The sequence below is a fragment of the Symsagittifera roscoffensis genome, chromosome 9 (assembly GCF_963678635.1).
Source record: "Symsagittifera roscoffensis chromosome 9, txSymRosc1.1, whole genome shotgun sequence".
Classification (NCBI taxonomy): domain Eukaryota; kingdom Metazoa; phylum Xenacoelomorpha; order Acoela; family Convolutidae; genus Symsagittifera; species Symsagittifera roscoffensis.
The window spans coordinates 46,648,696-46,669,393 of NC_087070.1; the positions used below are offsets into that span (position 1 = coordinate 46,648,696).

General features: G+C 36.1%; 1 protein-coding gene across 1 annotated transcript in view; it reads left to right on the forward strand.

The window, feature by feature from the left end:
• Positions 1-1,246: 1,246 nt before the first annotated feature.
• Positions 1,247-20,698, forward strand: part of LOC134853951 (E3 ubiquitin-protein ligase TRAF7-like) — a 31,271-nt gene continuing 11,819 nt past the window's right edge. Inside the window, 6 exon segments of the mRNA XM_063869968.1 lie at positions 1,247-1,823; positions 1,825-1,951; positions 2,491-2,822; positions 3,280-3,582; positions 4,057-4,212; positions 5,853-6,089. Of these exon segments, the coding sequence (XP_063726038.1) occupies positions 1,344-1,823; positions 1,825-1,951; positions 2,491-2,822; positions 3,280-3,582; positions 4,057-4,212; positions 5,853-6,089 (1,635 nt within the window). The 5' untranslated portion in view covers positions 1,247-1,343.

A 20,698-nucleotide genomic window follows, 5' to 3' on the forward strand; every position in this document is an offset into this window, starting at 1 on the left:
GAATGATATTCGATGAGGAATGTTTATTGATTGTGGCACAAAATGTTTATGTCGGTGTCTCGGGTACTATAGGACGTGTATTGCTGTTTCTTCCGGTGTCCTTTCAACATGGGAACTGAACAGGCGATTCAATACACTCTTCATTGACTTAAACTTCAACTCTTAGCAAGCGGTGCTTGCCATTTTCTTGCTACTGTCATTCAACATTGGGTTTTCAAGTAATTTGAATGCCAGGACTGTGTCTGGGAGTTCCATCTTGTATTGTTTTGCTCGATTGTACTTCTGCTCGAACTCAATAATGTAGTCATTCATACTTGTTTCTCCAGGTCTGGTGCAGTTATTAAAAACTGAATACGACGAATACGATAAATCAACTTCATCTTTCTCAAACTTCTTGTCAAGTTCTGCAAGTACACTGGCGATGCAATTTTCGTTGTTGAAATGCGTAGCTCCAAATTGAGTTATAGCGTCTCTAGCGCGCCAAGTCAACCTAAACGTGATTGCCAGAGCTCTCTTATCTGTTCGAATATCGGTGAGATTATTCCAGATCTCTATTTCTACCTTCCACGTCTTGTACGACGAAGAGTTGCGCAAGGCCGGTGGGTTCTTGGAAGACATACCTCCTGCTACCAATGTTAAAAAGATTGAATATTATAGAAGAGATATTAAAAACCTACCGACATACACAACTGAAACATAAAAATCGTAAGGAAAGAGATAAAGCTATGTAATTAACAGTCATAGCGATAATAGTTGCATATGCATGCACAGACAATTGATGTTTGGTGCATCATGCTTCGTCAATGAAGTTGTCAGTACTAACCAAATCGGTTAGAACTTGAACTGTGGAATGATTCGAGTTCATCTAAATACTTGTTTTCGAAGATTGCTGCTAAGTGTGGCAAGATTGCGGTATTGATGCTAAGTGTGGCAAGGTTGCAGCACTCACAGAACTGTATGAAGTTGATAAACTACTGCAAACTTTACCAAAATGATCTTTCTTCTGGCATTTGATATTTGTAGTTTCTCTAGCAGGACATGCATTACGAGGATGTCGGTTGCCTTCACAGAAAAAAAAACCTTTTTGGGTTGCTGGACACTGGCTGCTGTGCATGTTTCATCATTGTTACATTAGTTTCGCAAGTAAATGTTTTCCAAAATTGACCTCGAAGTTCGGAATTTTCAATAGTATTAACTGAAATTTGGGTTTTTGTATACTACTGTTTTTAGCGTTAGAACGTCTGTTAACTGTTAAAATCTTTTCCAGGTTACAATGCGCGTTTTTCTTGTTTTTTATATGTTGCTCCATAGAACTTCTACGTACAATTTTTTGAACAACTAAAATGATTCGTAGAATCAGCTCAGCCAATAGCGTGCCGGATCCTTTTGGAGCTACTTCTGGTCATCATACAGTCGCATCTTTATCGGATCATCCTCTGGGGACCGAAACAGCACCTGAAAGCTCTAAAAATTGGAAACGAAAATCCCTTATTTCGGCACATTCACGAAACGCCAGTTTGACAACTCACGGACAGTCAACCTCTTCTGGTTTAAACGTACACTTGGAGTCTGCTATGTCAAACAGTTGCGCAGATTTGGAAATAGGAGATGTTATTAATTCAAGCCCATCAAACGTTTCTGTGCCAAGCTACATGTCCTCGAGTCCCACTCCGAATGCAATCAATGACCTTCCCTGTGTCTTTCCTAATCCGCCTAGCGAACAACTTATCTGCCCTTTGTGTTCAAAAGTATTTTTCGATCCTGTTATTTCTCAGTGTGGACACACTTTTTGTAGACGTTGCATCGATGACGGCGGCGATAAAGTGTTGTCCGATAGACGGAACTGGTCTTGTGATTGTGACGAGCAATTTGGCGGTCAGTGAACAAGTTTCACAACTTGAAATTCTTTGTCGCTATGGGCTCACCGAAGCTGAAGTTTCTGATCCAAATGGTAAGTTAGATACAAAAAATTCTGTATAATCGACAAAGCTGTTTTCAAAATGTACTTTCACCAATGGAAGGTACATTTCATTATCCGTATTATGTTTGAAAAACTCATAGCTCGTGAAAAGGGGCTTTTCTTAAATTTTTTCTTAAAGTTGAAAAGCCTTTTTCATCTTAAGATATCAATAATGATTGTATCATAACTTTGTTGCATGTGATTTATACCGATGTAATTGTATAGTTAATACCAAATTGTTGGCAATATTTTTAGGTCAACGAATCTGAACGAAGATATTAACGTAAAATTGCTCGTGTTAACGTAAACCAATTTTCAAACCTTTAAGCACAAAAAAAACTATGTCAAAAACACACATTATCCGAAAAAGCATAATAATAATAATAATAATAAATTGTTTCCAAACAATATCTAGTTACAGTGTTTTATACCGATAGTTACAAAGTTATTTATACCGTTTTCGACCGATAAAGTGGTTCAAGACCATCCGTATTGCCAACAGTTTGTCATTAACTAAATGATTTTTACAGGGTGTCCGCAGATAATTAAACTAAGGAACCGATTATCGCATGAAAAGAGCTGTGGCTACGAGTTGGTCCCCTGCTCTAACAACCCGAATTGCCCGCACATGCGCAAAATGCACCTAGAAGAGCATCTTACCCATTGCTTACACAGACAATGTCCCAATTCTATTTACTCATGCTCCTTCGTTGGTACAATGGATACTATTCAGGATCATCTGGCAGAAGAATGCAAGTTTGAACCCATCAAAGGCTACTTGTCTCAGAGCACGAAAGAGTCTGAGAAGATAAGAGACATTCTTCAAGAGAAAGAGGGCGAAATATCGGCATTAAAAAGCGACGTGAGTTTGGGGTGAAGTCTAAATAGACTGGTCCACACTTGATGCAACCAAGTATTCTTTATTTCTAACTTTGTTTTCTGAAATCAGTTTGCTCGGAACATTCTGTGCTGATTGCCCAGCAACCGGATATCACTGTTATAATTAGCATTGATTGTCTTTACTAGTGGTTAGCATTGATTGTCTGTACCCGCTAAGCATCCATTGTTACTTTTAACGGGAGAGTAAGTGGAAGAATGGATGCTTAAGAGGAGTGGGAGCTATTATTTTTTTTCTTAGCGTCAAGTTTAACAATTGAGTCTAACTTAACATAGCAAAACATTTTTTGTAAAAAATGGTGCTTAGTTTTAGGCTTATCGGTTTGTTTGTTTTCCGCATCTGATAATTTTCCTTTTCATTTTCTATTGAGGGGAAATTATGGCAATGAATGAGTGGTGTTATTGTGTTCTTTTTTAAACAGATTGTGAAACTGAACGATGCAATACGCAAAATGGAGACGCGCTGCAATAGCAAAGTAAAGACGCTTGAGGACAATCATATGGGTTCAATTCAGCAGATAAACGAACTGCGTCGAAACATGAAGTTTCTAAATGACGAAGTGACCTTGATAAATGCGAAACTAACTACAGGCGTCTTGGGTCCATATGATCCCCATCATCAGTATAAATGCAGAGGTACTTTTGTGGGTCACCAGTCGGAGATCTGGTGTCTGATCACGTGTGGAGATATTTTGATCACGGGGTCGTCTGACAAAACTATCAAGGTGAGACGAGCAGGATGAGCCATCTTTAATTGGGAATAAATTTTTTGCTTTGACACATGGGCCATTGACACATGGGACACGAGATGTGAGTTTTTGTTAAAACAGACTGGATGGCGCAAAAATACTAAACTTACAACTCTTAATATCACGAGCATGCTAGTAGTGCGCATTTTGGGTACCATTTTAAAGAGAACAGTATTGTTTAAAGTCTTGGCTTGTCTTTGTTTGCTAATCATTAAAGAATAAAATGGAAACAATCGCTGCCCACAAATTTATATATAAAAAACATTTTGTTGAAAAATCTAAAACAGACAAGATGGAGCAGCCATAAAACATAATCAGGTACCGACTATAAGTTAAAGAAATATCATCAAAATAAACTGAACTAAAATAAGACTTTGTTATTTATATGAACTACAACTCACTTAATAATTTATATCTCACTAAGATAATTCTGTGTTTGTTTATTTGCAGGTGTGGGACAAGTCGTCATCGTTCAAGTGTCTGCAAAGTCTGGAGGGTCATACAAGTCAGGTGTTCTCTCTACACACATGTGGACATTATCTCTACAGTGGATCTGCAGATGGACTCATCATCATCTGGGACTTGGACTCGTTCGAACAACTCAAGGTCAGTCTGGGCTAGAGGTCGCTGTCAAACAAAAGTTAACATTGTGAACATGCACATCTACCAAAACGATCTGATTATAGTAAGAAGAGAAATAATATAAATAGTGTTGAAATGTTAAAAAGGTTTAGATGGGAATTAATTTGTTAGTTTTTGTAAAAAGTGATGAAATGCTAAACAGGTGTAAATAGGAATTAATTAATTATTACTAATCAAAATTTAATTATTCACTAATAAGAGAAGGAGAGATATTCGTTTAAAATCCGGCCAGTTTTCCAAGTAATAGTTTGAACTTGCTAAAATGTGAAGGGGATAATTGTGCGAGTTTTGAAATGGCGTTTTAATGATCTCGATCAGGCTGTAGTCCTGTGCCAGGCTGTAGTGTGGTGTAGACTTTGCGGTGTGACCCACGGTAATCTATCTATCTGTTTATTCATTATTTAATTGGCGTTTCACATGGCACATGTTTAAGAAGTCCCTATGTTGACATGTTTTTTCACGAAAGATTTTTGCACGTTTAAGCTATATCGTATATTGTAATGCTTAAGAAATTTCACTGGGCACATGTTAAAGAAGTCTCTATGTTGTTCTGTTAAAAGGCCAAAACATTGCAAAGTTTGAAATGTTTACTCAAATCGACGTTACAAAATCTGTTGGAACGCGAATGCTTTAATTCTACATTTTTCCGATATTCGAACGTAAAACTATCAAAATTTTTGTTTGACAATTTATTCAACTAAATTTTCAACCCTAAAGTGGAATGCTGTCAGGGTACACTAGTGGGTTGCAAATCTGGCGTCCAAGTATGACTGCTCAAATCCGTTTATTTTTGAGATATGGTGTTTTTATGATTTTTTCAATAGTTTTTTTTTCTAAAATCTTAGTTATAAAAGTTTACCAATCTTGAAATTCTTAACCCTCTATTGGGTGCTGCTAGGTTACACTCAGAGACTGCAAATCTGGCGTCCAAGTATGACTACTCAAATTCTTTTGGTTTTCGAGGCATTTTTTTTTGCTTTTTTCATTTTTTTTTCATTTCCTTTGTTGAAAGGAAGGCAAAATCCACCATCAAACAGCAAAAGTGTAAACTTCACAAAAAATGTGATCGGCTTCTAGTTTTGAAAATGGAATTTATTGAAATTGAAAGCGAAATAAATTATACTTTTTGATCCAGTCTTCTCAAATTGGGTTAGTTTTATCAAAAAAGTGGTATCATAAATTGTTCTAAAAATCAAAGAGCTTTAAGGGCATCTACTTTTCTTTCTTTGAAGTTTGAGATTCTTTCAAAAAACAAGTCTGCCTTTTTTCAGTTTCCTTGCGTTCATTTACTCTTTTCCATTTGTCTGTTGGCTTTGTTAATTTTTTTCGACTTAATACGTTTTTTCTTTAAATTTTCGTGTTGTATCGCAAGTGGTGCGAAGCTCCGCTTCTCTGTGTAAAAAGTCGTGATCAATATTTTTTCTGTAAATAGTCAACGTAAAAAATCTTATGTCGATGCGCGTATCACTGGAAGAACACTGAAATGCCAGTTACCTGTCTACCGAGTGGCGTCTTCATAATGTATCGAGTATTGTCCACCTCATAAAGGTTGAAGAAGAAGAAGAGTTCTTTCAATCATCTGAAATCATTGGGTTGTGTTGTAGGTGCTCTATGCGTCCGAGTACGGCATTGGCGCGATCGCCACTGGCAATGGGATGCTGTTTGTAGGAAGTCAGAACTTCATAGGGGTCTACAACTTCAGTGACCCGTGGGATCTGAGAAAGAGGATCAAAATGCCCCCCATGACTGCCCAGTGGGTGAAAGCCCTGAAGACAAACGAGAAACACCTGTTCTGTGGAACCAGCGGTCAGATCAAAGTGTACGATATAACTAAAGATGAGGTGAACCAAGAAATAGATTTTATTTCAGTTTTATTATTTCAGAAGTCGTTGAAGTTTCGACTTCGTGACCTAATTCGGTGTGTTAGGTTTATGGGGTTGTTGAACAATATGCTAATGTAGTGTGGACATCTGCAAGAGCAAGTTCTCCAAAATTGAGTACTAGCTGTTTTAGCCGTCAACAACTATCTTATCATATTTTATCATATCAGCAGTCAATATCAAGTTTTGTAAGTTGTTAATAGAAAATTCAAAGAGAGCTCTGAAATGTTTGATTTCATAATCGGAGATAAGCCCGTTGGGATAAATATTTCTTATCTTTTATACTCAGCCTAAAACTGCCAAAATTTCGTTTTTAAAATTTAATTGTTTGGAAAATGATAAATTAGGTAAGTACTATAGTTTGAAAATTGTGGTGCTTATCTTTACACAAACGGAGCTCCAAGAGCTTGTATTAAATGAAGAGACAATTTTTTGCAACCTAAGTTTGCTCGTTACTGCATTGTTTACCATGTGGGTATTTACACAATCGATGCGTAGTGTATTATTACGAAGCTTTTTTGTTTCAAACTTAGGTCGCTCATTTAGTGGCAATTTTATTATATTTCAATTTAATCATAACCAATTTCATGGCATATGTTGCTGCTTTATTTTTGGCTAGTGTTAGGTTGGTTTTGAAAAAAAAGAACATGGTTTTGTGAAAATGTATGGGATTTGTTGTTTTTCTTTTTTTTAACACTTTTCGCATTTTTAATTTTTCTCAAAATTTTGATTTTTGATCGTTGATTGGAATCTTTTTCACTTTTTTTCAAAAAATCAAGAATTTAATTGAAAGATCGAGTAGTATTTTTCTGGTGCCGGACATCAAGCCGACGGGACTTACAGCCAAATCGTATAATTAGGGACTTCAAGCCGAGCATTTTGACAAAAAGTTACGAAATATGATTAATTTGAAAAATGTTTTATAGAATTTGTCAATTTTATCAGCTTGCTTAACAAGTTTTGGCTTTTTCATAATTTTGAGCCTCTAATTGATGCTTAGGAATATGAAAAATTAAAACATTGTTGATGGATTTTTCATGTGTATAAGTTATGCATTTCAAATCCGGCTGATCTAAGTATCTGATGCCACTCTTAAAAAGCATTGTTATGAAGAACGCTTAGGATGAAGTAAATTTTTTTCAAAATAAACTTTTTATTGGTAAAAATTTAGCGTTTTTAGGTGCTTGTTATGTTTAATTTTTGGCTTTAGTCCCTTCGGCTTGAAGTCCCGTCGGCTTGTTGTTCTAGACCCGCATTTTTCTCCTTTAAATAAGCAGCTAATCTCCCACTTAAGCTGAGAAAGAGTTGGGGTTTTGCGTAAAGTACATTTTTTGATTTTTGCAGTTTTCGCTTTTCTGTATCAGTACAATATATTATTTAAAATATCAAAACAGGTACATCCAGCACAAGCTGGGTCACTTGTTTACTTCCAAGTGAACATGGCGCAGATGCTAGGACGTGAATGTCACTCCTAATCATCAGGTCGGAAATTCAAATCCGGAACATTTAGCTGCTTTTTTGCTGTATTAGTAAAATTACAAGCGGCCGTTGAGCAGATATGAGAATGTGATACTCTTAGTCTCAAGATTGATATTCAATTTTTTCAAAGTGAAATTTCAATCTTTTCCTTTTTCTTTTTGTTTTGCCTGTTTAGAGCTCTTTTTTGCATTTTCCTTGCAAAATATAGCAAAACTAGGCTCTTTTCCAGTTCCCCCCTTTCAAAATACCGAGTTTTTTATTTGTTTTACGTGTTATTACGGCTAAATGCGTGATGTTACGCTGTTAAGTATGAAGAACAAATCTGTTCAGAATTGTCGATTTGTTCACCACGCCAAATTTCATTGCATTATGACAACGTTAAATAGGCTTTTCAAAATTGAATTTGAAAGAGGGGAACTGGAAAAGAACCCGAAACAAATGCGAAAACGGTTTTTTAAGAACTATTTTTTCATAACAAAACGAGGTTATACATGTTCATAAACAGTGACAATTAACTTTCAATTCTAATTTTTCTTTTAATTCAATCCTTTCGTTGGCCCAATTTTGCCCGAAAGTATCTCTTCTGTTCCTGTTTCGACGATCGAGTTAACAAATTTGAAGATGAAACGACGTTCATAACCACGTTTTCAATTTGTATGTGAAACCACCGTCTGTTCATTCTTATTCGACGCTTTTGCCTTTCAGTGTTGTGTTCGTATAACTTCGCTACGCTGATTTTGAGTGATTTTCATAAGCATGTCTTCTGATTCATAGTTTCAGTTCATCTACATTTGTGGCAAATTATTTGCTGGATAAGCCAGAAATAGTGCTTCCAATTTTTCGTTCTCTTCAAAGTTCAGAGGATCATTTTCATCTTCATTTATAGAGGTGCATTTTTCCATCTTCGGCAAATTAGTGCTTTGTTTGTTGATTGTAGTAATTGCATTATGAATTTTGATGTTATTCTGATAGTTGGGCTTATTTTGTGTCACTAAACGGTCAATATTGATTTTTGACTCCATAGTAAATCGGTCCCGCGCATCCGCCGATTTAATTTTCCCCTCTGTCGGGACCAACTGCAACATTTTTCCACTGCGTTCTTTCTAAAAGCAAATCAGTGTCATTTTGCTTGATTAATTTTAGTTTAAAATTATTGGCTTTTTTCCAGTTTCTTTTCTTTTAGATTTTCTGCTTCATTGTACTAAAATACTTAGGCAAGATTTGTATGTCTGAGCCAACTAAGAATGCTCCAGAATGATTCAATATGATAAAGTATAATTAAAGGATACTGTACTGAAATGGGATAGTTTGCATATTTGGTTGGTTGAAAAAGAAACTGGAAAAGAGCCTGAAATGTTAATTTTACCAGCATTTGGAATAGGAGCACTAGAAGAACTGCCACCAAAGCTCCACATGACATGACTGGAACAAGAATACCCATAAGCACGAAAGGCACAAGTACCATTGCAACCAGAAAAATCGTGGTCATCTTGCAAATTGCTTGAAAATCGATTGATTTGTTCACTTTTGGGCTAATTGGTTCTCGTTTTTCCTTCGAATAGTTCGTCGCGAACTGACAGACATGCAATAAAAAACTTCACGTGAATGAAAAATTACTTCAGCCAGAAAATTTCACGAGTTGAAGTTTGAACGTGCGAAATTATAAATTGCATTACGCATATTTGAGAAAGTCTACAAAAGTCGTTGTATAAAGGTCAAAGAGTGACTTTTAGCAGCATAAAGTATTGCCCGTTTTTTGGTTTCTTTTGACGCAGGCATTAACAAATGATGCAAAGATTTTTCTAAGTTTATCTTAAGTTGACCATTTTTCAAAGCAGTTCTGTTTATTGCTAGCCAATGATTGTGCCGTTTTACTGCGTACGTCGAATTTTGTTTTTTTTCTTCTCTTTTGTATTTTACCCAAACTTTTGCCTATTTTTTCTTTTTCGCCAGCTCGCGAATTTTTACAAGTAAAATTATTGTTTGCATTATTTGGTGGGGCTCTTTTCCACTCCCCCGCCCACATTTCAAAATTTCTGTTTTCATGGTTTTACGTGTTATAACGGCTAAATGCATGATATTACGATGTAGAGTATCAAGAACAAATATTTGCACAATTATTGATATTTTCACCATGCGAAATTTCAGTGCATTATGACCACGTTAAAACGTGAAATTCAAATGTGGGGGGAGCGGAAAAGAGCCTCCGGTTATTATAAAAGTTGACATGCGCACTAACTAAGCGATTATAAACATATTTGGTCTTCATGCCTTAACTTACAAAACCACTAGTTACACCATAAAGTTGATGAGAAAAAGCTTTTTGAATTGATTTCCATAATTGAATTTCAGAAAAAATCAAGGGGGGGGACTGGAAAAGAGCCGATGTTGAAAAGAATTGTAAAACTTTTCTGCGAACGAATTTAGATGTTTTCCATTTTATTATTTGAAAAAGTAGGTAATGGCATACTTTTTTTCTCTAAAACTGACCAAAAAATTGCCTTTTTCAGCACGTGCACCCGTTCAAAATAAGTGTATAATAGCGCCAAAGGCGACTTAAACAAATCCTTGAGGCGTGGGGGGGGGGGCTCTGCCCCCCTAAATCCCCCTTGGTATGAAGACAAATTTTTTTGCAAGAGGATATTTAGTACCTTGCGCATTTTGAAATTTTCTTATCTGGACTTCTTACTGCATTTTGGACTCTACTTCGCCTTCCATCTTCGAAATGTCTCAGCGACATGCAATCAAGGCTTCAGGTTTCAAGACGCTAAAGGCATTCTTACCAGTGGCCGAAAAGCGCCCTCCTCGTCCAGTTTTTCACTCCTGAGCCTCGCAACCCAGGACCGTCAACGCCTGCGACTCTTCAAGTTTTTTAGTCGCATCGGAGCCAAGTTAGGCGACGCGCTGATTGAGTCTCGAAGATGTAGACTTCAGATAGCATAATCTGCTTAAGACCCCTTGACAGACCGTTAACCTGTCGCTTTTCGACTTGGTACTCTGGGGTAACCCAGTCACTGGCAGAAATATGTATACTTATTATCAATGCTAAACGGCATATTTAAACTGCATATTTATTTTTTCTATTCGGTCGCCGAAGTGACCTGAAGAATCCGATCCCCAAGGTAACTTCACGTCTTGCACAAAAAATTTAAGCGCGTTTCTCAACCATTTTTGTTTTGTCAAAACTGATTCGAAATCACTTGCATCCAATGTTTTTGATTATCTCAATCCTGAAACTAACTCTTATGGATTCAATCTATATATATATATATTTACCAGTGGTTGAGGTTTCAAGTGAATTGGAACACAGGTTCCTTCCGTATATTCGGCACTTAGGACCACATCTTTAAATAATTCTTTTCATACTGATAGACCCCACGAGCACTTTCTTGGAGCAGCTGCTTTATACGAACATATCAACAGGCTGCTATCCCACTGGATAACTGACAAGTATGCAGAAGAAAAGTCAAGCGGAGATGATTGGGACCAATTATGCGAAAGATTTCTTCCAGATGTTTGACTCAGCGATTTCGAATCTTCGAAAAATCCGTTGCGCTTCGTCCTGTAGATCGATTTGCCAATTGTGTTTTTTTTCTCTGATCCACTGAGAAATCTGATCCACTTATGTTTCACTTTTTCTCTGATCCACTTATGTTTCATCGGCTTAGTTTGCACATCCTAGATGTTAATTTTTTTGATGTACAATTTACATTGTAGTTGCTTTCAGTGTTTTGATTTTTCTTCTATTTGTAATTTGACTAGCCTTCACTTCCTGTATTTTTTCTTTCGTTAAAATTTTTTTTCTGCACAAATGGTTTCGGCTTTTTTTATCGGCTTATCCACTTACTTTTGATTTGCCAATTGTGTTTTTTTTTCTCTGATCCACTGAGAAATTACCACACAGCAGCGATGCCAGTAATTTTTGCTTTGTTCCAGATCGTTGTCACCGTCGTCGTGACGGTCTGCACAACAGAGCGCTTTTTCCAGCATGAAAATACTTTAAAAATACTTTCGATTAAGTATGAAGAATGATAATCTCAAGTTTGGCCTTAATTATTTACTACAATTGCCCGAGGCTCATCCGGTAGTTGATTTTGGTTTGATAGAACTCTAAATTTAATGCTTGCTTAGTATGCACCTCAGGGCTAGAGGGCTAGACAATTTTTTTATTATGCACCACATTGTCAGCAGTTCTCACATTTCGGTGCCAGTGTATCTTGTTGCTGATTCATGGTAATTTGATTCACTTTGTGTTTCAACAATGATTTTGATTAGACTGAATTTTTCGAATAGGTTTTTTATGTTTTCGTATTATTGGATCTACTTAACTTTCCCCTTCCAAGAAAGAGACTATATTGTTTGGTTGGTTAAGTTAGTCGATTTCCAACCAATCAGAATGCATCACATTTCGTGATCTAAATAAAACGCTCTAGTGCTATTTTTTTTGTGTTTATTTAGAGGGATAGAGATTCGTAAGTAGATACGATTGGTGGGAGACGGTTAAGTAGATCCATAGTTTTTTGTGGCTAACTTTCCTGCGCATTTTCTTTTGAGCCATATAAAAATATGTAAGTTTCACGCAGTAGTTAGTGAAATCGCCTGTTTTCAAATGAAGAATTTTGTCAAATGAATAAACTAAAACAGAGCTGAGGCATCAGAATCAATACTATATTTTTATTGAAAACATGATTGCAATGTACCAGATTTAAACTTGTGAACTTTAGAAATGTGAACTTTTTCCCACTTTCCAATTCAAATTTTTTAAAACTACTTTACCGTTGTGATAATTCACTTCCAAGTGAACATGGCGCAGATGCTAGGACGTGAATGTCACTCCTAATCATCAGGTCGGAAATTCAAATCCGGAACATTTAGCTGCTTTTTTGCTGTATTAGTAAAATTACAAGCGGCCGTTGAGCAGATATGAGAATGTGATACTCTTAGTCTCAAGATTGATATTCAATTTTTTCAAAGTGAAATTTCAATCTTTTCCTTTTTCTTTTTGTTTTGCCTGTTTAGAGCTCTTTTTTGCATTTTCCTTGCAAAATATAGCAAAACTAGGCTCTTTTCCAGTTCCCCCCTTTCAAAATACCGAGTTTTTTATTTGTTTTACGTGTTATTACGGCTAAATGCGTGATGTTACGCTGTTAAGTATGAAGAACAAATCTGTTCAGAATTGTCGATTTGTTCACCACGCCAAATTTCATTGCATTATGACAACGTTAAATAGGCTTTTCAAAATTGAATTTGAAAGAGGGGAACTGGAAAAGAACCCGAAACAAATGCGAAAACGGTTTTTTAAGAACTATTTTTTCATAACAAAACGAGGTTATACATGTTCATAAACAGTGACAATTAACTTTCAATTCTAATTTTTCTTTTAATTCAATCCTTTCGTTGGCCCAATTTTGCCCGAAAGTATCTCTTCTGTTCCTGTTTCGACGATCGAGTTAACAAATTTGAAGATGAAACGACGTTCATAACCACGTTTTCAATTTGTATGTGAAACCACCGTCTGTTCATTCTTATTCGACGCTTTTGCCTTTCAGTGTTGTGTTCGTATAACTTCGCTACGCTGATTTTGAGTGATTTTCATAAGCATGTCTTCTGATTCATAGTTTCAGTTCATCTACATTTGTGGCAAATTATTTGCTGGATAAGCCAGAAATAGTGCTTCCAATTTTTCGTTCTCTTCAAAGTTCAGAGGATCATTTTCATCTTCATTTATAGAGGTGCATTTTTCCATCTTCGGCAAATTAGTGCTTTGTTTGTTGATTGTAGTAATTGCATTATGAATTTTGATGTTATTCTGATAGTTGGGCTTATTTTGTGTCACTAAACGGTCAATATTGATTTTTGACTCCATAGTAAATCGGTCCCGCGCATCCGCCGATTTAATTTTCCCCTCTGTCGGGACCAACTGCAACATTTTTCCACTGCGTTCTTTCTAAAAGCAAATCAGTGTCATTTTGCTTGATTAATTTTAGTTTAAAATTATTGGCTTTTTTCCAGTTTCTTTTCTTTTAGATTTTCTGCTTCATTGTACTAAAATACTTAGGCAAGATTTGTATGTCTGAGCCAACTAAGAATGCTCCAGAATGATTCAATATGATAAAGTATAATTAAAGGATACTGTACTGAAATGGGATAGTTTGCATATTTGGTTGGTTGAAAAAGAAACTGGAAAAGAGCCTGAAATGTTAATTTTACCAGCATTTGGAATAGGAGCACTAGAAGAACTGCCACCAAAGCTCCACATGACATGACTGGAACAAGAATACCCATAAGCACGAAAGGCACAAGTACCATTGCAACCAGAAAAATCGTGGTCATCTTGCAAATTGCTTGAAAATCGATTGATTTGTTCACTTTTGGGCTAATTGGTTCTCGTTTTTCCTTCGAATAGTTCGTCGCGAACTGACAGACATGCAATAAAAAACTTCACGTGAATGAAAAATTACTTCAGCCAGAAAATTTCACGAGTTGAAGTTTGAACGTGCGAAATTATAAATTGCATTACGCATATTTGAGAAAGTCTACAAAAGTCGTTGTATAAAGGTCAAAGAGTGACTTTTAGCAGCATAAAGTATTGCCCGTTTTTTGGTTTCTTTTGACGCAGGCATTAACAAATGATGCAAAGATTTTTCTAAGTTTATCTTAAGTTGACCATTTTTCAAAGCAGTTCTGTTTATTGCTAGCCAATGATTGTGCCGTTTTACTGCGTACGTCGAATTTTGTTTTTTTTCTTCTCTTTTGTATTTTACCCAAACTTTTGCCTATTTTTTCTTTTTCGCCAGCTCGCGAATTTTTACAAGTAAAATTATTGTTTGCATTATTTGGTGGGGCTCTTTTCCACTCCCCCGCCCACATTTCAAAATTTCTGTTTTCATGGTTTTACGTGTTATAACGGCTAAATGCATGATATTACGATGTAGAGTATCAAGAACAAATATTTGCACAATTATTGATATTTTCACCATGCGAAATTTCAGTGCATTATGACCACGTTAAAACGTGAAATTCAAATGTGGGGGGAGCGGAAAAGAGCCTCCGGTTATTATAAAAGTTGACATGCGCACTAACTAAGCGATTATAAACATATTTGGTCTTCATGCCTTAACTTACAAAACCACTAGTTACACCATAAAGTTGATGAGAAAAAGCTTTTTGAATTGATTTCCATAATTGAATTTCAGAAAAAATCAAGGGGGGGGACTGGAAAAGAGCCGATGTTGAAAAGAATTGTAAAACTTTTCTGCGAACGAATTTAGATGTTTTCCATTTTATTATTTGAAAAAGTAGGTAATGGCATACTTTTTTTCTCTAAAACTGACCAAAAAATTGCCTTTTTCAGCACGTGCACCCGTTCAAAATAAGTGTATAATAGCGCCAAAGGCGACTTAAACAAATCCTTGAGGCGTGGGGGGGGGGGCTCTGCCCCCCTAAATCCCCCTTGGTATGAAGACAAATTTTTTTGCAAGAGGATATTTAGTACCTTGCGCATTTTGAAATTTTCTTATCTGGACTTCTTACTGCATTTTGGACTCTACTTCGCCTTCCATCTTCGAAATGTCTCAGCGACATGCAATCAAGGCTTCAGGTTTCAAGACGCTAAAGGCATTCTTACCAGTGGCCGAAAAGCGCCCTCCTCGTCCAGTTTTTCACTCCTGAGCCTCGCAACCCAGGACCGTCAACGCCTGCGACTCTTCAAGTTTTTTAGTCGCATCGGAGCCAAGTTAGGCGACGCGCTGATTGAGTCTCGAAGATGTAGACTTCAGATAGCATAATCTGCTTAAGACCCCTTGACAGACCGTTAACCTGTCGCTTTTCGACTTGGTACTCTGGGGTAACCCAGTCACTGGCAGAAATATGTATACTTATTATCAATGCTAAACGGCATATTTAAACTGCATATTTATTTTTTCTATTCGGTCGCCGAAGTGACCTGAAGAATCCGATCCCCAAGGTAACTTCACGTCTTGCACAAAAAATTTAAGCGCGTTTCTCAACCATTTTTGTTTTGTCAAAACTGATTCGAAATCACTTGCATCCAATGTTTTTGATTATCTCAATCCTGAAACTAACTCTTATGGATTCAATCTATATATATATATATTTACCAGTGGTTGAGGTTTCAAGTGAATTGGAACACAGGTTCCTTCCGTATATTCGGCACTTAGGACCACATCTTTAAATAATTCTTTTCATACTGATAGACCCCACGAGCACTTTCTTGGAGCAGCTGCTTTATACGAACATATCAACAGGCTGCTATCCCACTGGATAACTGACAAGTATGCAGAAGAAAAGTCAAGCGGAGATGATTGGGACCAATTATGCGAAAGATTTCTTCCAGATGTTTGACTCAGCGATTTCGAATCTTCGAAAAATCCGTTGCGCTTCGTCCTGTAGATCGATTTGCCAATTGTGTTTTTTTTCTCTGATCCACTGAGAAATCTGATCCACTTATGTTTCACTTTTTCTCTGATCCACTTATGTTTCATCGGCTTAGTTTGCACATCCTAGATGTTAATTTTTTTGATGTACAATTTACATTGTAGTTGCTTTCAGTGTTTTGATTTTTCTTCTATTTGTAATTTGACTAGCCTTCACTTCCTGTATTTTTTCTTTCGTTAAAATTTTTTTTCTGCACAAATGGTTTCGGCTTTTTTTATCGGCTTATCCACTTACTTTTGATTTGCCAATTGTGTTTTTTTTTCTCTGATCCACTGAGAAATTACCACACAGCAGCGATGCCAGTAATTTTTGCTTTGTTCCAGATCGTTGTCACCGTCGTCGTGACGGTCTGCACAACAGAGCGCTTTTTCCAGCATGAAAATACTTTAAAAATACTTTCGATTAAGTATGAAGAATGATAATCTCAAGTTTGGCCTTAATTATTTACTACAATTGCCCGAGGCTCATCCGGTAGTTGATTTTGGTTTGATAGAACTCTAAATTTAATGCTTGCTTAGTATGCACCTCAGGGCTAGAGGGCTAGACAATTTTTTTATTATGCACCACATTGTCAGCAGTTCTCACATTTCGGTGCCAGTGTATCTTGTTGCTGATTCATGGTAATTTGATTCACTTTGTGTTTCAACAATGATTTTGATTAGACTGAATTTTTCGAATAGGTTTTTTATGTTTTCGTATTATTGGATCTACTTAACTTTCCCCTTCCAAGAAAGAGACTATATTGTTTGGTTGGTTAAGTTAGTCGATTTCCAACCAATCAGAATGCATCACATTTCGTGATCTAAATAAAACGCTCTAGTGCTATTTTTTTTGTGTTTATTTAGAGGGATAGAGATTCGTAAGTAGATACGATTGGTGGGAGACGGTTAAGTAGATCCATAGTTTTTTGTGGCTAACTTTCCTGCGCATTTTCTTTTGAGCCATATAAAAATATGTAAGTTTCACGCAGTAGTTAGTGAAATCGCCTGTTTTCAAATGAAGAATTTTGTCAAATGAATAAACTAAAACAGAGCTGAGGCATCAGAATCAATACTATATTTTTATTGAAAACATGATTGCAATGTACCAGATTTAAACTTGTGAACTTTAGAAATGTGAACTTTTTCCCACTTTCCAATTCAAATTTTTTAAAACTACTTTACCGTTGTGATAATTCAATGAAACTTGAATTAATGAACAAACTAAAAAATGTGAATAGAGATGTTCTTTACCCTTGCGCTTAAAATCAGTTCATAATAAATTCATATTTCTTTGCGTCTCCTCCTTACTTGCTGTGGAGGTAACGAATACGCCTAGGATATCAAAGGTCTAGGGTTCGAATCTGACAGGACCGGTTTTCTTTTAACACGGAAAATATTTCGTTCAAAAAAAATTCGGCTTTTTGTTAGTTTGCTTATGTTTCATCGGCGTAGTTTGCACATCCTAGATGTTAATTTTTTTAATGTACAATTTACATTGTAGTTGCTTTCAGTGTTTTGATTTTTCTTCTATTTGTAATTTGACTAGCCTTTACTTCCTGTATTTTTTCTTTCGTTTGAAATTTTTTTTCTGCACAAATGCTTTCGGCTTTTTTTTATCGGCTTATCCACTTACTTTTGAGTAATTTCATGCTCACTTTTGGATCGCACAAAACGCAAAAAATCTTAGTAGAATTTAATTTTTTCATGAAAATTTTCGTTTTTTTTCCTTTCCTTTTTCCAAATGAGAGGTTTCGACCTTTATAAAATTAGCTTAAGTCACTCATATTGCGTCTTTCAACAAGCGAAAAAAGATTTTATGTGCGAGTGTGCGCATCAACTTTTTAATGGCCATAATGTTGGGATTTTTTTTCAGGCTTCATTTATGTTTTGGCTTAATGGAGTTCGACCTATATTATATCGGCTTAGTGACCTCAGATTGTTTCAGTTGACGAGCATATAAGTTTTGTGTGTTTGTGTTTTGAGGGTCAATTTGACTTTATAATTCATTTTTATCGTTCTAGTTTTTTCGGTTTTTCAGACTTTGCGGCTTTCTTGTTTTGTATCGCAGGTGGCGCGAAGCTCTGCTTCTCCTCTGTGTCATAACTTACATTGTAAAATTGCGAGTTTAGACATAAAAAGCCGTGAAAAGGCTTTAAATAGAAAATGGGAAATGTAAAGTGGAGAATAGCCAACAAGCGGAAAAGTGCCAAAAGAAGTTGATAGAGGACATAAATTTTGTCTAGATGAATTTTAAAAAAGATGAATTTTAAAGCTTGAAAATTTTTATAGTCATTCAATTTTTTCTTATCTTAGAAAAATTATATGTTTACTACGCTTGCGATTAGCAAACCTTATGTGAAATATCTTTTTCAAACGAGTTATTTTCAAATAACGCAGGAATGATATTGCTCAATTTATGCAATAAAAGGATCGTGAACATGTTTCAATAATTTTTGCTTCGAAGTCTTGTTGATGCTTTGCTGATTAGCTTAGATTAGTTTTTCCAAAGGGCGAGATTTGGGAACGAAACGTAAATATTTACTGTGCTTTTTCTGCTGAATAGATTTTCGAATGCAAATTTATTTTTTTTTGAAGAATTAAGACAAAAATTTGAAAGCACATTTTTTTTCAAAAGTCAATTCAATTGAGAATTTATGTTATCTAGGTTTGTTAGTCATAAGTTAGCGCTATTTCGGCCAACAAAAAGCCACCCATAAAATTAAGTTTGCCCACAAATCATGCATTTGCCTTTCTCATTGATCACGAATTTCTGAGGTTGGCTTTTCGGGTTCGAGTTAAAATAAAATAATGTGTTTTAATAAGACAAGCAATTAGTTTTATAGGCGGCTGGAAACAAAATTAATTCTTGGTTTGTTTCTCAAATACTCGATTATAAGCTAGCTGATTAAAATTGATCACCAAAGCTTCTTTTATTTTCCTGTCTCACCATTACGATAAGTTCTCTGGGAAGGTATTTCCGTTTCTCATTAAATGACTCTTTTGATTGACTTTACTGACTTGCCAGAACTGCACGTTTGGTTAATATTTTCGCCATGCTATCATCGAAGAACAGTCAAACTTGAGTGGATATTTTGGCATCTGATTGCATCTCGTTTTTGATTATTTTCAACGGTTCCACTATCGGTTGAGTCTTTGGACAGGAAGCATGATTTGTGTTATTTCTCTCTGCAGATGGCTTTGCTTTTGACTCTTCTTGCATTCGTGGATTTTGAATTTCTCTAAGATTTCTGGCATAATTTTGCCCTGCTACTGCTATTTCGGTGTCACACGATTTTTCAGTCTCAACATTTTTCTTTGGCAGCCGGACAAAAGATTGCCGGGTTGGTTTTGGCGATTTCTTTTCCTGCTTGAAAGTCACTTTGGTTCTGGTGAAGATTTCCTGCAAACATGATCTTTTGATTGAATCAAACAGTTTGAAATAATCAAATTGAACTTCTTGTATTTCATTTAAAAGTCAGGTTTGGGGTGAATTTTTTTCGCTATTTTAGTACCAGCTGATGTTCTGTCAGATCACCCATCAAAAATCCCCTTCGAAATGCTGTAAACTAACCAATGAGTTTTGCTAATGACAGATGTTAGACATTTTAGTCCTTATTTTTTAAAATCCCTAATGAGATTCCCTAAATGAAATTTCAGCTACAAGAAATATCAGCTCTTTTAAGTTTCTTCTGATGAATTCGTTTTCGTCTTGAATTATTGACTCGTGCCTGTAGTTTTTTCTTGTACTGTATTTTGGCCTCAGAATCTGAGTCGGCGGGGGATTCAGTACAAATTGATTCACTAGCTTGACGATCCTCTACATCCTCCGAATCTGATTGGCTGCTGCTACTGTCCGAGTCACTTCTCTCGTCACATTTCAACTAAACTCGTGCAAATAAAGATATAATTATACTGTTTCTAGTTGCATAAGGGGTAACGATACAAAGTAATTTCCACCAAGAACGTCCCTTCCAGACAAATATTGTTACCCACCACAAATAAACATCGACATGACGATGTTATCAGTGGTTTCACACGGTTGTGTATGAAGAACAAATATGTTTGTAGTGAAATAATAGGTTCACGTGCCAAAACTCATTACACTCCGACCATGCGAACAAGATTTCTTCTAATACAGATATTAAAGATTCGCAGCTGGGGAGAAAAAGGAATATCTTAATATTTTTTGAAAAGTTTATCTCACCAAGCAGGAGCATAGGAATATGAATCCGACAGCTGAAATGGAAAAGAGCAAAGAGATGACCATGACAAGGAGGAGGAAGTTAACCAGTCCAACTTTTTCCATAGTATCCGTCATCAGATCGGATAGACCACTCAGTGCATACACGAATGACTCATCCCAGCCACCAAAATGGATACCAGCTCCCTCTTCGTCATTGTTTGCTCCTGTTTCTGGAGAAGGTTGAAGGTCTTTGTCACGATATTTAGCAAAGTCACCGGAACCCCATCCAAAGAAGCTATCATAAAAATAATTTCTTTAAAGAGACAAATCTCATGAACTATCCAGTAATAAATTGTTTCCAAACGATATCTAATTACAGAGTTATTTATATAAATTTACAAAATAGCTGACTGACAGACGCATAAGTAAACAGAAAAAAATCCGATTTTCCGAGAAAAAATAGATGGCCA